General features: G+C 48.5%; 5 protein-coding genes across 5 annotated transcripts; 2 read left to right on the top strand and 3 right to left on the bottom strand.

The window, feature by feature from the left end:
- Position 1: 1 nt before the first annotated feature.
- F4817DRAFT_120885 (anaphase-promoting complex, cyclosome, subunit 4-domain-containing protein) lies at positions 2–3,082 on the bottom strand. The gene is made up of 7 exons (XM_049297628.1): positions 2,703–3,082; positions 2,328–2,646; positions 1,682–2,273; positions 913–1,620; positions 804–861; positions 600–749; positions 2–550 (listed from the first exon to the last, which is right to left on the bottom strand). The coding sequence occupies exons 1-7, from the start codon at positions 2,917–2,919 to the stop codon at positions 255–257; spliced, it is 2,340 nt and encodes a 779-aa protein (XP_049158715.1). The 5' UTR covers positions 2,920–3,082; the 3' UTR covers positions 2–254.
- Positions 3,083–3,125: 43 nt separating this feature from the next.
- Positions 3,126–5,268, bottom strand: F4817DRAFT_339010 (uncharacterized protein). Its single transcript, XM_049303491.1, has 5 exons — positions 5,119–5,268; positions 4,614–5,057; positions 4,368–4,561; positions 3,512–4,319; positions 3,126–3,452 (listed from the first exon to the last, which is right to left on the bottom strand). Exons 1-5 carry the CDS (start codon positions 5,119–5,121, stop codon positions 3,363–3,365), a joined length of 1,539 nt encoding a protein of 512 aa, XP_049158714.1. The 5' UTR covers positions 5,122–5,268; the 3' UTR covers positions 3,126–3,362.
- Positions 5,269–6,507: 1,239 nt separating this feature from the next.
- F4817DRAFT_316384 (uncharacterized protein) lies at positions 6,508–9,425 on the top strand (the record flags this gene model as incomplete). Its single annotated transcript, XM_049300669.1, has 3 exons — positions 6,508–7,968; positions 8,023–9,343; positions 9,400–9,425. The coding sequence occupies 3 exons, from the start codon at positions 6,508–6,510 to the stop codon at positions 9,423–9,425; spliced, it is 2,808 nt and encodes a 935-aa protein (XP_049158713.1).
- A 1,851-nt stretch (positions 9,426–11,276) lies between these two features.
- On the top strand, positions 11,277–14,126 carry F4817DRAFT_339005 (DUF803-domain-containing protein). Its single transcript, XM_049303490.1, has 7 exons — positions 11,277–11,772; positions 11,878–11,921; positions 11,992–12,017; positions 12,094–12,184; positions 12,246–12,497; positions 12,558–12,849; positions 12,902–14,126. The coding sequence occupies exons 1-7, from the start codon at positions 11,753–11,755 to the stop codon at positions 13,386–13,388; spliced, it is 1,212 nt and encodes a 403-aa protein (XP_049158712.1). The 5' UTR covers positions 11,277–11,752; the 3' UTR covers positions 13,389–14,126.
- Positions 13,971–15,777, bottom strand: F4817DRAFT_339004 (ribosomal protein S3). The gene is made up of 2 exons (XM_049303489.1): positions 15,565–15,777; positions 13,971–15,416 (listed from the first exon to the last, which is right to left on the bottom strand). The coding sequence occupies exons 1-2, from the start codon at positions 15,585–15,587 to the stop codon at positions 14,657–14,659; spliced, it is 783 nt and encodes a 260-aa protein (XP_049158711.1). The 5' UTR covers positions 15,588–15,777; the 3' UTR covers positions 13,971–14,656.
- Between the last annotated feature and the right edge of the window lie 15 nt (positions 15,778–15,792).

Raw genomic sequence — 15,792 nt, 5'->3', positions numbered from 1 at the left:
ATTTCCCTAGATAGAAAAAGGGCCTTATCTGGCTAAGAGTTCTTACGTATGCGGCAAATATGGATTGAAATCGGTGTCATCTAGTTATACCGACGATATATTGGAGACTTTAGAAGTGAGCGAATAAGAGGTAGTCATTCGGGAATCCAATCGAACAACAATTAGTATCTCCTATTTCTCATTGGATATCATAGGTCATCATTAGTCTGTAAGGTAGATATATACTACCAGTCCGATACTCCATCGCCGTACAACTATCTCGTCAACTGTTTGAATGAGTCCTCTGGCAAGGAAAATACTTTATATGTCTGCATATCGTTCCCAAGCAGACAGACCCTGATGGGTACCTTGCCGCGCTCAGAACTAGCTTCCCTAATTTCCATCTGGGCCGGTATGAAATTCGGCTCGCAGGGTACCACCAAGTTCATAAATGCGCTGGTAATTTGGTCGTTGCTGAGGACGTGTGGCATTACCTTGTCTCCTGAGGAATACGGCCGATACCCTAAGTCGTCAGACTTATGTGGTATTCTGATAATCCGTACTGGTTGGCCTGCTTAAATTAGCGACAATCAAATGTTAAATGGACGTGCTTAAATTACCTCTTTGCGCCCACAGGACGAGAAGACTATCGTCGTATAAAAATTTGAGGTCGAGAACCTTCCCTTCGCCAAGGACCATACATGAGACCTCGGTCGTGACAGAACCGCTGATCCCATTCAACACGCTCGTGGTCGTTCGGAATATGTACACTATTAGAGGAGAGTCAGTGCTAGACTATGGATAATTTTGCTGGAGGTTCATACCGCTGCGCTCGTCGCTTTCCGTAACTAGAGCTGTGTATGTTGGTGTCTGAGACGTATCCTAATGGAGGCTATTAGCATTGAACGAGAGACGACTTAGGTGTGGACATACCGCATTAGATACAGCAGACATTATAACATCAAATTTCACAATGCTACTGTCCAGTTCGATAGCAGTTGGTTGGCCGAACCGCACGCTTCGCTTTTCCGCCTCAGCGATGCCTTCAAAGATAGCACTGGCCTTACTATCCAAATAGCCGCACAGGAATTCGACCTGGGCGAACGCATCGTCGTCGGGTTGCTTAGTGTCTAGTTTATTTAGCTGTTTACTAAGGAGTTCTAATAGAGAGCTTCCACCTTCAGCTTGTCGGCGACTTCTATCTGAACTTTCGCCTGGGACGTTGCTGAGATGGTACCGTAAGGGGCTCGCGGCCATATACTGTTGGATATAGGCAAGAACTTTTCCGTGCTCCATTGTTGCCTCTTTCTCGGAAAGCTCTTCTACCGCCGAAGGAGCTGCTAGTCTGTCGATCTCGTGCCGGAGCCAGATTGAAAACGACTGGAACAGTTCCAGCTCCTCCATGACGATGAGTAGAATCTTGTTTCCTACTAGCATCAGACAGGATACAATATCCATTACTCTAGTAATCTGCGCGCTGGTGAATCCGGGCTCCTCCTTTGACTCGTGGAAGCGCGCGATGCCGAGTAAACGGCTGAGGATAATACCGACGCGCTCGAGCGCTGGAAGGAAGTTCTCATGCACTAGGCTGCGAAGCGCGTGGAGACCCGACAAAACAGCCTTATCCCACCGTTTATGGCCCTATCTTATTCTTTAGTCTCATCATCATTTCAACTAAGCCTACGAATAGAAGCATACGTACCCGCTCCGCCAACTGGTCGACCAGCCATTCCCGGACTTCTGGGAATGTATGGCCCGTCACCACAGTATGGTATAAGGCCTGTCCGATGCCCATGTCGCCGTAGTTGCCAGATTCACGTAGCGTCTCGTTTATGCTGTTTAAAAATCGAGTTGGAAGCTCTCGGGTTGACTGCCATTCGTGTATCATATGTATCTGCACTTGTTTCACATACCTTAGCAGCTTTTGTAGCGTCGTGGTTTTTGAGGCCAGCAAAGACAAATTCTCGGGTGACGAGTGAACGAAAGTTAGGTCTATGGGTACGAGATAAGTGGTTGTCGTCTTAGCCTCCCCAGACGGCTTGAACACGAGCATATGTGTCGACGAGTCAGGATGAGAGGCGTGATGGCATAACTGCAGGGTGACATTCTTCCCAAGAGGCTGCGGTAGAGCGTACTTAAACGTGCCAATGACGAAGGAATTATATATGCTGACGTGGATTTGCCCATCGTCGGTGCCAACAATCATGACATCGACGTTATCGCTGTCACGAGGAGCGAAGGGTTGGAATAGGAACTCCAGCGATGCCCTTGTGGTGAATACGAAGGAGTCATCCCTTAAAGCCTTGTTAGCAGGTAGTTGTTACGATGAATTTGGCCGTGTTCCTTACCCTGAACCTCCCGATGCGGGTAAGGGGCTGAGCTTTGGTAGAGCGGTCTCGACTTCGAGAAATGTAAGTTCCCGAGGAAGGTCTACGGCGGTCTTCCTGCTGCTTGGGAAAAGATCGCGAGGTATTATATCCTCCCAGGATACCGTAGAAGATTCGGAGGCTGAGTTCTGACGCTTCCCTGCGTTGTTACGAGCCCAGCCGATGCAGGTGATTCGAGACTTGCCCGCCTCGCATACTGGCATCTGGTGGACAGCCTTGTTCGTCTCCAATCCCATCAACCTTACTACTCCATCACTCCACCCTACCGCTAGAAATTGTCCTGATGCGTGTTAGTTTATGAGTTGCTATTCTAATCTGAAGGCGAATGTAGTCTACCATCTGCTTTCCAGCGGAGAGCCTCGACAGTGTCTCTCTCGCCACGTTGACTACTTTTAGTAACAGCTTGGCCATTTGACCGCCATATCTGGAGCGTTTTCGACCCAGCCGCACCGGCGAAGAGTTCGATGGCCGGATTATAAGTGAGAAGACCGTTGTGCGGTTTAGGTTCGAGACGTAAGTCGTTACGGAGAGTGAGCTCAATTGGTTCAGTCATGGTTACTCCTAAGACTGGGTACCTAATTTGAGAGGATCTGGAAGGTTTCTAATCATGGCGCAGCATTTTGTAAGTTGAAGTTGTTATTATTTAGAAAGACACCCACTCATGCAGTTGTCTTCTTGTTATTGCTGCTGCGATTTTGCAAAGGTTAGTGAGTCCACAGTGCGCTAAAACGATGCGGCTGCAACTGAAAACACTCTAAATTAAGTACACAATACAGTATATTTAATACTTATAGTTATACTGTATACAATCTTATAAACATTTTCCCAGCTCTTAGAATCCACAACAGCAGAGAACTATATGTTAGGTAGTTGATGGCATCATTCACAATCAATTAGCATGCTCTATCTAGCCATTGCTCTATATAACATCCTGTCTCATCCCCTTTTGGTAGCCGTTGCTCCATGCTGAACTCATTACATCCTGCCCAAAAATCGTTACTCGACCAAATACGACTCGGCCACCGACCTAATGTCTTTGGAGAAAGTCACTTCTTCATTCTCCTCTAGCAACGAAACCGACGTAACCTATATAAATCGTTAGCACGGCGAAAATGCTAGATTGCGGGTGAGAGTATAGTACTTACATCAACATCGATGAACGGTGTCGTCTTGGAGAATCGTACTTGCATGGGGAAAAACTCGTTCTCGTCGTCCGCCTGAGCATCAAATTCAAACGAACCGTTGGGATTGTCGTCGCTGACGGTTCCGATAGTCCATTCGAGACTGTCGCCAGATACTTCGTAGGTGGCATCGAAGCTAGACACGGATGGTTCACTAGTAACGTACGGAATGACAACGGTAACATCCTTCAGGGTGTCACCTCCAGTAAGCTCATACTCGACTGTTATCGTGTAGTTTCCAGACGAGCCCTTGTTCACCCAGACGGTGAAACTGATGGGCAAAGCGCTGGTGTCGTCCGTCTTTGGCGTAGCTCGCCACCTTAACACACCAACAGAATTGTTGACAGGGAAACCGCGTGCAGCGTTGCTCATCTGGATAGTCTTGGAGCTCGTAAATAGGCCACGATCGACGTTGGGATGTGTACGGAACTGAACACCATGAGAGGTGTTTGCTGTAAGGCTAAGCTTGATCTTGGTCAAGCTGGGATCCGAGATTCTTAAGCTTAGATCGCCGGTAACGGCCAGGGAGTTTAGAGAACCCTCCCTCGATAGTTTGGCACCGATAGACTCGTTGACAGTGACGTGGATCGCATCGCGGTCTAGGGTTGAAGACATTCGTGGAGCTGCGGGCTCGGCAGCCGGAGTGGGAGCGATGGGCACTAGGGGTGACTCGTCTACTTCGGCTCCCATGTCTCCTCGGACACGTTCAAACATATCTGTAGTCTTGGACTTCTTACCCAACTGCATTCCCTTGCCCTTCATAACCGTTGTCCTAATGCTATGTTAGCCTGGCGTCTGACATATTTATGGTATTTCATACTTGTGAGTCTTATTCTTCTCAGCTTCGTAGGTATCGTAGGTATCTGTAGGCGTGGGGCGCGTAGGTGGCGTATAAGTCGGGTATACTGGGGTTCGAGGTGCGCCAGGACGACCCGTCCTCGCAGACTCCTTTCGTTGCAACTCCAGCTGCTTGGCCTTTCGTTTGCGCTCCTCGGTTGCTTCCAATTCCTTGTTCTGTACGGCTGTTAGCAGGGCAATGGGAAAGCCTTGTAGGTAGATAGCATACTCGCGCGATAATCTCCTGGATGCGCTCTTCGTGACTCTCCATCTCCAAGAAAGTCTTGATCTGACTGATGGTGAGGTTTTCTCTGTAGCCGAGCGAAACTAACTCGTCAAAGGCGCTGAGTAGTTCGTAGGCATTTTTCAATATCTCCCTCTCGTCCAAGCTTCTGCATATGCTAGTAACTACCTGCGCAAACAGGTGGAGGGAGTCAATATCCTGTAAGATGTTGGACTGGCGGTTGGTGATGAGGACCATGTAGAGCTCGTCGAGGGGTTGGTAGACAAATCGAACATTGTCCTGCTCGACTGTGGTGTGCTGGGTGCCTGAATCGGCAAGCTTAGGAAAGGATGCTAGGAGGGCTTCGATTCGCGATCTGGGCATCTCGCGGAACTGCCTCGAGAGGACAGCTTTCCCGCCTCGAGTACAAATAGATGCGGCTAAGACGACCTAATACAAAGTTAGAGATCATTGGGGAACCTTACTTAGGTCTTTGGGAATGTGTTATTACCATGTTGTCTGTATTATGCCCACAGGGACAGGCAACTTTTGTAGAAGAATCAAAGAGAATTGATATGCTAAGTAGAGTTATGCCGCGAAATGGGAGTTGATATTGTACCAAGGCTAGCAGCTGTCCAGCGATCAAGCCAATTCACCGTACGTAGAAAATGTGGTACTGGACTAATCCCCTGTCAAGCCACATGTTTGAACTGGCTGGACTTAGGTACCTCTAGGTATCTTGCCGATATTTATCCGACAGGGAGTAGAGGTACCTAGGTACATATTCCGTACATTTCCCAACTTGCTGCATGCGTTAGGTTTCAGCTGCCGGGCAGGTGGGGTCCTGTCAACCCAAAATTACCTAATGCCTTCCTAACTTATTATTTCACGGCGTACCTTCGCGGCCTACCTTTTGTTAACCTAAAATAAAAGTGATCATGCATTCTATCAACTCACTGTGCTTTCCCTCGACGTCCGTCTCATCAATCACGGCCTATTGATATTACTTTAATGTTAAAGCCACAAACTTTAAATTTCTAATTTTCCGATAACCCTACCCACGCGCATCATATTCTCGACATATTTTCGATAAGAGGCAGCATCCCCCATCTTTCCTCATTTCGTAAATCCCGCCTAAACCACGCGACGTGCATCTCACAGTCACCACGATATCCTTGTTACCTCACATTTATTCACACAGCACTGTGACGACGGCCAACTATTACGTACCTTCCTACGTACCTTTAATATTCTTGACCTGATTTACTTTCCCAACACTTCCAACACTTTTCCTACCTACTTCCTACTTAACAAAGGACCACGGGCTTAAAGGCAGTTCAACCAAAGCCTACGTCACAAGGCCTCTACTGCATCTACCGCAACCTCCTAGCAAGATCAATCTTTAATAGGTGAACTTTCGTTTACCGCAAATGATTCTTACTTTTACACAAGCTATTTGCATTGTACACGCCGTTCACCATCAATCGACAACCCTTTAGTCCGGATAACACGACATAGCAGGACTGCGAAACACATTAAAGAGTAGTGGCAAACCGCCAGGCCCTATCAAGTTTCCGACCGCATCTCGTGCCCCGCGTTTGCGAAGCTATTGCGACGAATTATTGTAGACTTGAGGGTAGGCTCTAGCGAACATCAAGCAAGTGAAGTTTACAATCCCCTTCTTTCCGGAAATAGACAGTCTTCACCCCGACTTCCTGAGCCTCTTTGTTCGATACGGACTTGTCATTTCCTGCCTCCCTACCAAGAAACTGGATAACCCACGTGGTATACCAATTTGATACATTCGAGAATAATACCATTCCCTTTCTAGGGACATTTCTCTATTAGGTTCTGCCATAGATCCCCTTGCAGATAGCCTTGTATCCAAACATCCTATACTATGCCTGGGGAAGAAATGGAGATAACAACCGATTTCGGTCATGCTGGGTTTGGGGAAGACATCGACATAGATCTAGATTTCGCAGTCGCACAGACTGATGAGGATATGGAGCTTGCAGATTTTGATCAAGTCCAGGAGATTCCGAACTTCAATTCAGACACGAGAGATGAGCTGATGGCTGAAGGGGATGATGCGTCGTACGGTATGATAGACGCCGATGACATCGAGAATAACCAGGTGGCAGCAGCTTCCAACGATATCGAGATCGATCTTGGTGACCCCGACGAGAATCTATGGCAACAGAATGCTGTCCCTGAAGAGAATTTTGAGACCATTGTTGAAATCGATATAGTTGAAATCACTGACGTCGGTAATGCCAATGCCAACACCGACAATGTTGGTAATGGCCAAGGTAGCTGGTTAGAAGCATCAACCTACTCTATTAGCAAGCCCGATGAAGCAGAAACCGGTCAGGTTGATGTTGGCACAATCGACGCAACAGGCAACAACCTGCTTCCAGATAATGAAGCTCTTGTAGGGGACAACGTAGTCTACCAAGACTTTGGAGTGGTTGTGACCGAAGGCGACAATGTAGAGGCTCTTGATGTCGGTGAGAATAACAATATCGAATCGGAAGGCAGAGTGCAGAGTGCGTACGACGAACAGCAAAATGTATCTGATGATGCTAGCCTCCAAGAGTCCACAAAGGAGCCTGTTGTTGATGAGCAACACGAGCAACAGGAACATGAGAAGAATAATGATGCGCACTCAGATGGACACGCTAGTGAAGGTAACAATATCTACGAAACTCACGAAGATGTCCAGCATCAAGCTAGCGGCGATGATGAATCTGAAATTGGATACGATAGTGACGATAACGACGACAACTCCCTTCAGCATGGAGAACAGCCTTCTACTACTGTAGCATCTGATCACGGATCCGTGGCAGAACATCCTGCTGAACAAGAGCAGGAGCAGGTAAACCAACAAGATCCGACCGACCTAGGGGATACTGAGCAGTTAGGCAGTGACTTGCACGACGAGTCTGCCAATGACCATGAATCTAGTAATCAAACCTATGATAAAGAAGAGACTGGAGCTCCTGATGTCGATGAGACGCAATGTCAGTCGGACAAGCACGATGCTGAGCCCGAAGACCCCGAGGCAGGCCTTGCTGGCGACCAAGAGAAACCCCCTCGTGCCACTGAAGCCTTTGTAGAACACCCCTTCTCTGTTGCTACGCGCCATGAGATGTATATCTCGTACGGTAACACGGATTACAGGCTATTCGCTAAGTCCGAAGCCGATGATCCTAACAAGTACTTTTTGAGTGATATGGCAGCGTTAGAGCTTCCCCTCGGCCAACTGTTGTCCAGCCTGCGCGATGTCATTTCAGACGAGCTTTCTCCTCTGGATGAATTGGTCATGCACGTAGATGGCCTGGGACTGGAGTTCTCCGAGGTATGTTTAACTACGAGCCCATGTTAACCTCACAGAAGCTAATTTATGTTATAGTCCTCTACGGCTGATATACTTGAAAAGTTCACGTTTGGTGACATTCTTGGTCTTTATGATAGATTGGTAAAAAATGACGGGGCAGAACCGTCGCCAGACCTCTACACGTATCTTATGGTAAGGCCTAATTGTAGGCAGCGCTTTATAGCGCTTCGAGATAGCGCAGATTCTGGTCGTGGCCTTTCAGAAATTGCCATTTATCGAGAAGAGACGCCGATTGATGGCGAGGAAGCTGGCGATTTTGACAGTCACTCTCCGTACGCCTTGCCCCCTGGGGAAGAAGATGAGGCCTATGACTATGAAGAAAGTGGTGCCGTGGAAGATGAAGCCGATCAAGGTGAAGCAGGCGAGGCCGAAAATAACGACGAGCCTAATTCACCCTCAGTACATGGCTCGGCCATAGGTACAAACACTGAAGACCCAGCAGGCGAAGCCGATGCAGCCGACACAGCCGACGAGGCTAATGAGGCCGACGAGGCCGACGAAGCTGGAGAGAACGCCGATAATAATGCAGACGCGAGTGCCGATGCGACCACGGCGGACGGCTTGATCGACTTCTCCGACGACGAACTGGACCTTTCATCAACGAAGCAGGGTAATTCTCACACTTCTCTTTTCAACCCCTCGGTCTCCACCGGCTGTACTAGAACTAAAACCTGCATATGCGATGATTGCTTTGCGGTTGAAATTATGGGAATGGAAGCCGGTTGGCAACTCGACAGCTTGAAATCAGCCTCATCCGGTAGTGCCGTCGGAGCTGACCAGCCTTTCGAGTACGAGGAGCTAGGCGAGAGCAATATAGACCTGTCGACAATTTCTCCTACCGAACAGCACTTTTTCATTCCTGAACTCCGGTCTTTTGAGAATTTGCAAATAGTTACTAACATTCACCAACTTCAAGATCAACAAGCAAACGGCTCCCCGCACGATCGTACGAATGAGATTCAGAACGAACATGATACCGAACGTAGTGATCCCAACCAGCATCCGTCACCGATTAACGGAACAGCCGATGCCCCCAGCTCCGACATTACTAGTGCTACTGCCACGCTGAACGGCGACGATAAAGACGAGATCGACTACTCGGATGACGACGGAGAAGAGATTGTGGGTGGCAACGACGTCACATCCAACAGTGGTATCAGCGTGTCGGCAACCCTTAAGGTGCCTATCAATGACGAGATCACATGGGAGTCAGAAGATGAGGATGCTCAGGACGAACCTGTCACAGCCTCCAAGGCAACGGTACAAGTGTCACCGGTATCTGGAAAGCGCGCTCGGTCAGATTCTGATCTAGACGAGGGCGCAACTGAACGTAGCGGTACGTGATCTACTTTGAACACTAACAGATCTGGCTATCTTGCTAACTTGCTTCAGATGTCAAGCGTCGTCGTCCGTCATGATTTCTCCGAACTTTCCAACCCGATTTTCTCTTTATCTGTTTCCCCCCTCCGACATGCAATACATTCGAACGCATCACTAATGAGCTGATGTCGAACTTGTATATTTGCAGTCAACCCACAGATACGCGATTCTGTTCCCGACGGGACGTAGTTTGATTTCAGCATACTAACATACAGGTACGAGGAGTGCTAAAAACGGTTTAGCATTCTTAATGGTAAGTTTACTTTAATAACGAAAGACGAACAGCTCGTAAGGATACGCGAAACGGCTTCGTCACGAATCGAGACGGTGACGAGGGCTCCTCCACTTCGAATTTTTGTTTGGCCCCTTTTCTTTTCTGATACCCGCGGCGCTCATCAGCTGTTCACGGCGAGAGGTGTGAGCTGTGTAAAAGGATACAAGGTCCCGGAGATATTTAGGAGTTTCGGCAAGGGAAAATCTATGGAAATTCCGGTACAAATGTCATAAATAGGAAGCAGCACGGCGGGGCTGCTGATATATGACTGCCCACAGAAGAGTCAAGATTTCATGTCGCGTTGCAGGTGTATTGTGGAAGGAAGCTTGAGCTACAATGGCAATTCTAATCCAGCCGAGTTAAAACCTTGATAAGCTGGATAGACAACGCCTTGCGTTGCTATAGCTTGGTTGAGAATCTCTTAGGCTTTGATGATGCGATCGCAAATTCCGTAGCAATATACATTACGCCTATTTTCGCGAGGAGGTTGTTTTCAGTATTATGTACCTATGTATGAGTGGTTGTGGCTGTTGTGATATGGCGACTCGCTTGAGACGGGAGCAAAAAGAAAAGTGTAGACGAGTAAGGTGGAGACGCGTCGTCATGTCCAATTTGAATCTTGAACTACGTGCATAGTTAGGTGGTTGATCATATCTCACGAAGGCGTTTCTGCAGTCAGCATATTGTGCCTCCTTATAACGAAATACGAAAATGGGTTAGTTATATGTACAAGTCAGACACAAGTCGAATCCAAAACTGGCATTTGGTATCCAGCCTCTTTAATATTAAGACCTAGGTAATTAAGCATTTAATTAATAGAGGGATGGATCAGATTGGAGATGATCAGCCTTCAGGAACAGGAAATAGTCAGGATTAAGTATAGTTAAGAAGCAGGGAAGAGGCATGTTTTAGATACATAGGTACCAGTTCTACCACCGGAAATGCAGCGAATGGGTCTAATGTTCAGATGCCATGAGCGCTCAGATTCTTGCGTACGTGTTCTGCGGATGCAAGGGGAGGCACAGCCTCGTCTTGGTGGGTCTTTTAAGAGAAGTACAAGGTTCTTAGGTGTGGGTTAAATTCTATCTTAGAAGGTTTCAAGATATGTCTAAGATACATTTAGGATCCGCCATAGACCCGAAAATATGTTTCTTCTGGCTTGTCTCGAGTACCTCTTTGACCTTGTGTCATTTAGCCCATTTAATTCATCCATAATTAATCCATCAGATTAGACTACCTTTCGGTAGTAGAGTGAATCTCGATATTCTTGGGAAGAATCAAGGTGTTGAATATCATGTACATCTAGTATATCTACATGTAGTACATCTGATTGCGTACATGTACCTAGGTAGTCAGGTACGGGTTAAACTTTCACTTACTATGTAGGCAGGCTAAGTGCATACTAAGATCGAAATACGGGCTTAAACTCCGGTTAGCGCATCTCTAATTACTATGTACAGCAAACGGACGATGACACCCCTGGCTAGGTACATAATAGTTTGGGGCATCTCCAAGCGGCTACGTATGTACCTAGGTAACCTCCCTGGAAGTACCCCGTACTTTTTCTCTGAAACCCCAGTGCCTCCCACTTCGAGTTGCAGTTCCAATGTTGCAAGTCAAAGGTCAAAGGTCAAAGAGAGAGAAGTAGCCGCTTTCACAACTCGGCTGTAAATCACTACGAATCACCACGAATCACCACGAACCCCCAAATTCTATTCCTCAACCCACTACGAAATAGCATTCGTTCTTTTAAAAAACCAACTTATTCCCTCGTATTGTTCCTATACATTGTCCACGGTCCACGTGCCTCTCGGTTCCCATCTACTAAGCGACGCTTTAAACGTGCGACCCTCAGCCACCGGCCTTTTCGACTAGGCGCGCAACCGATTCGATCGTTCCCTTCGGGTATTCGTGGCATCTCCGCTGATCGAAGCGCAAATCGGACCACCTGATCACTCCCTTTCGTTGCTTGCCCTCGCCCGGCGCGATTCATCTATCTACTCTTGCGACGATCTCAATTCCCTTTTCCACCATTACCCCCCCATTTTCACTAGACGCTGCGATTCCTGTCGCGGCCGTAGATCCATCGCAATGATGATGCTAGACGAGAAGTACGGATGACCCCCCGAGGCCCGCCGCCGTGAGAATGCGTTCCGTAGCCTACGCCGAGAGTTGCTGTCTTCGACGACAATGGACTGACTTGAATTCTTGAATAGATACATCGGACTAGCGTTAGCTATCTCATCAAGTTTAGCCATCGGTATGTCCCTTGAGTGCGAGAAGATGGCATACTTCCAGGATACATCAACTAACATCATCCCGTTTTATAGGCACGAGTTTTGTAATAACGAAAAAGGTACCGTGACCCAAAGAATTCGGCGCCGAGTTATGCCTCGATCTTTGTCGGGAGAGTTCATTCTAATACGACGTAGGGATTAATACAAGCAGAAGAAAAGCATGGCTTCTCCGGCGAAGGTTACATCTACCTAAGAAACCCCTTATGGTGGGCTGGAATGGTAACCAGTAAGAATTCCCCCGTTAAAGTTATTGGTAAATTAGTAAACTGACGAACCATTCTTCAAAGTGATTACGGGAGAGATTTGCAACTTCGCCGCATATGCCTTTGCTCCAGCCATTCTAGTGACGCCTCTGGGCGCTCTATCCGTCCTAATCGGAGCTGTTCTAGGATCATACTTCCTGAAAGAGGAATTGGGAACTTTGGGAAAACTTGGTTGTGCTATCTGCCTGTTAGGTGCTATTATCATCGTCCTCCATGCGCCTCCCGACGAGGACATCCAGACGATCGACCAAATCCTTAACTATGCGATTAGGCCCGGTGAGTTTAACCCCAGCGCAAGGAGATTCTTCGAAGACACGAGCTAATGGAGGTTGCTAGGTTTCCTTCTATACTGTGCCGTCGTGGCTATCTTCGCGACTGTCATGATCTACAAGATCGCGCCGCTCCACGGCAAGAAGAACCCGCTGATCTACCTTTCGATCTGCTCTACTGTCGGCTCCGTATCGGTCATGTCCGTGAAGGCCTTCGGCATTGCGCTGAAGCTCACTTTCGCAGGCCACAACCAGTTTACCCACGCTTCGACCTACGTCTTCATGATCCTTACTGCACTTTGCATCCTTACCCAGATGAATTATTTCAACAAGGCGCTCAGTCAATTTAGCACCCAGATGTATGATCCACCACCTACTCTATACCCATTAACAAGGCTGACTTATTTGTAGAGTTAACCCTCTTTACTATGTGACCTTCACTACGGCCACCCTTTGCGCCTCGTTCATCCTCTTCTCCGGCTTCAACACCACCGACGTGGTCAATACCCTCTCCTTACTTTCCGGATTTCTCATAACCTTCACCGGCGTCTATCTCTTGAACTTATCCCGACGCGATCCCAACGGGACGAAGATTCTTGCCGGACAGGGTACCGATGCTGCTGGTACCGATATGATATCGAGTTTGCAGACGCGTCTTAGCATGCAAGCCCGACGAAGTACCGGCTCGCGGATAAGCATAGGAAGTCGGGGACATTCTGACAGAGAAGGGCTCATGCGCGCATACGATTTGGAACAGGCAGCAGGAGATTTCAGCCTCAACGACCTTGCTGAAGATAGCGACGACGAACCGTCGTCGAGGAGGAATGGTGCAGCCGTACGCTCAAAGAAAGGCCACGAGTCGATCGAACTGCAGAACCGGAGATCGTCCGAGCAATGAACTAGCTTCACATCGGAAGATCAACATCTCATATATGTTCTCATATATGTCCCTATTCAACATCTCTACGATCACATTGTATATTTTCCTATTCGGCGGCGCTCTTCATCGAAAGATTAGATCATCGAATTCCACAGGTGGACACGATTCATATTAAGGATTCTCATGTTGCTAGTTCCAGATTGGAACTTAGGGTGTAAAATGGCAGTAACCCTCCTCTCCTCCACTGGGGAGGGGGAATATCGGGCTCACTAAAGGAGTATTAGAGGTAGCATCATTTTTGGGTTCTTGGTGGTTGGGATTATCTCACCGCGGCGTTCCGGGGAACAAACGGGTTACTTTGGAAGTACCTTCCGGCACATTCGGCGCAGAGGCGAGGGATCCGGTTCCGGTTCATTAAGGCGCGAGAAATGGTAGCAAGCTACCGGTACCTTTCCCATTATCGAATTTGAGAGGAATCAACCTTTTTTTATTTCCCTTTTTTTCTGTATGATTACTACGCGCGGAAGCGAGATGACGATAAACGGCATGGTCCTTTCTGCACTGCGCCGGATCTGGTGCCGGATGGGTGGGCAAACGGAATTGGAGCGACAGTTGACGGGTTAGCGAGCGACTCTGAATAGCCGTCGCCAAGTTGTTAGGTCGTGTAGGCCGCTAGGAGATGGCGAGTACTTAATGAGCGCTATCCTCTAGCATAAATGTGTGTCGAATTTCAAGTACATCTACCCCAGACTATGGTATGGTAGATATCTAGTATGTACCAAGGAGGGAAGTTTATGTGCTCACGTATTAGCTAGGCAAGTTACCTATCCTACGAGAATGAGAAGGGTGCGTGTACGCCGATTTTTGAGGATATCGAATGTGAATTATCTTCGTTTTCATTGAGTGGCCCATAACTGAAATACCCAAGTAATGGCAGATATAAGTATTCATTAACTAGTACTCATTACGTTTAGTAAAAAGGCATTTCACTTTAGCATATATAACACCTTTCACCTGGACTTCCACATTTTGTGTGACGATTGCTATTTTGCAGTCCACAGCTCTCCCTAGTAGAGGCCGTATCTAGCCAGCCTAGAATCGACAATAGAGCATCCGTTATTTCCCGTCCCTGTAATGCAAGTGATGATCAAAGACGCCGAAGAATCTCTTGCCCTCGAGAAAATACAGACCGCGTTTCCTCGTTAGAATTCATCCATTTCCATCCCCCCCTGTTTTTCTTTCCCCGCCGTTCAGATTGAAGAGTCCAGCACCGACTGCTCAATCCTTTATTCCTCAGCGGGGGCAGCCTCCTCGGCGCCTTCCTCCTCGGCGGCGCGAGCAGCCTCGGCCTGAGCCTGGATCTGGGCGGCCTTGGCGCCGTAGTCATGGCTCACGGGAGTCACGATGCTGGACTCTTCCTTGGGCTCGATGATGGTGACGGCGTCAGGTAGAGACTTGGAGGGACCGGCCTTGCCCTCGGGGTCGGAGCCGCGCATGATCTTGACCTTGATACCGAGAACACCCTGGCGCAGGAGAACGTGGCGGGTGGCGCTGTCGATGAAGTCGCGGGCGGGCTGACCGGAGTGGATCATGAAGCCGTCGGTGAACTTCATGGACTTGGCACGGGCGGCACGCAGCTTACCGGAAACGACGACCTCGCAACCCTTGGCGCCGCTCTCCATGATGAAGCGGAGGACACCATAGCAGGCACGACGGACGGCGAGACCGTTGAGGAGCTTGTAGCGCAGGGACTCGCACTGAGCGACGGCGGACAGACCGCGGTTCTGGACCTTGGCGGCGTAGAGGGACACCGAGTTCTCGGGGAACTTGAAGCGCTTCTGGATGAGGGAGGTGAGCTCGCGAATGCGGCGGCCCTGCTCGCCGAGAACCTCTTGGGTGTGGGTAGCGCGGATGATGATGTCGGTGACGGTGGGAGTGACGCGCACTTCGACGCCGGAGTAGCCCTCCTCGGCAAGCTCGCGCTGGAAGAACTCGTTCAGCTCGGCGTAGAAGACACCGTCAGCGACGAACTTTCTGCGCTTGGAACTGTAGAGAGAAGGTAAGTTAGCATGTTGGAACGGAAATAAATCGAGGCCATCGTGGAACTTGGATTTGCTTGATCGAAGAGGGGCAGTCGCAGTGGTGATTGAAGCCAGCTAGATCGATATAATTAGAATGAAAAGACAATGCTTACATTTGAGAACCCGGGACGGCCATCTTGACTGTTGGATATGGATGATGACTGCTGAGAATCGATCTGTAGTTGAAGGTGTCTTGGGGAGAGAATTGCTCAGCTTGCCGGGTTGGAGTTTGCAGTCGTCACAAAAATTCGGGGCGGTGGTGGGATTGATGTTCGACAGTGGTGGATGCACTGTCTGGATTTTGGCTGTGAATTTTTGGCTTAGGGTTGAGAATTGTGTGC

This window comes from Daldinia loculata (genome assembly GCF_022478755.1).
Source record: "Daldinia loculata strain CBS 113971 unplaced genomic scaffold F4817scaffold_27, whole genome shotgun sequence".
In the NCBI taxonomy this organism is placed as follows: domain Eukaryota; kingdom Fungi; phylum Ascomycota; class Sordariomycetes; order Xylariales; family Hypoxylaceae; genus Daldinia; species Daldinia loculata.
Note: the sequence above shows the minus strand (reverse complement) of the source record. Positions and strands in the feature narration are given on the sequence as shown.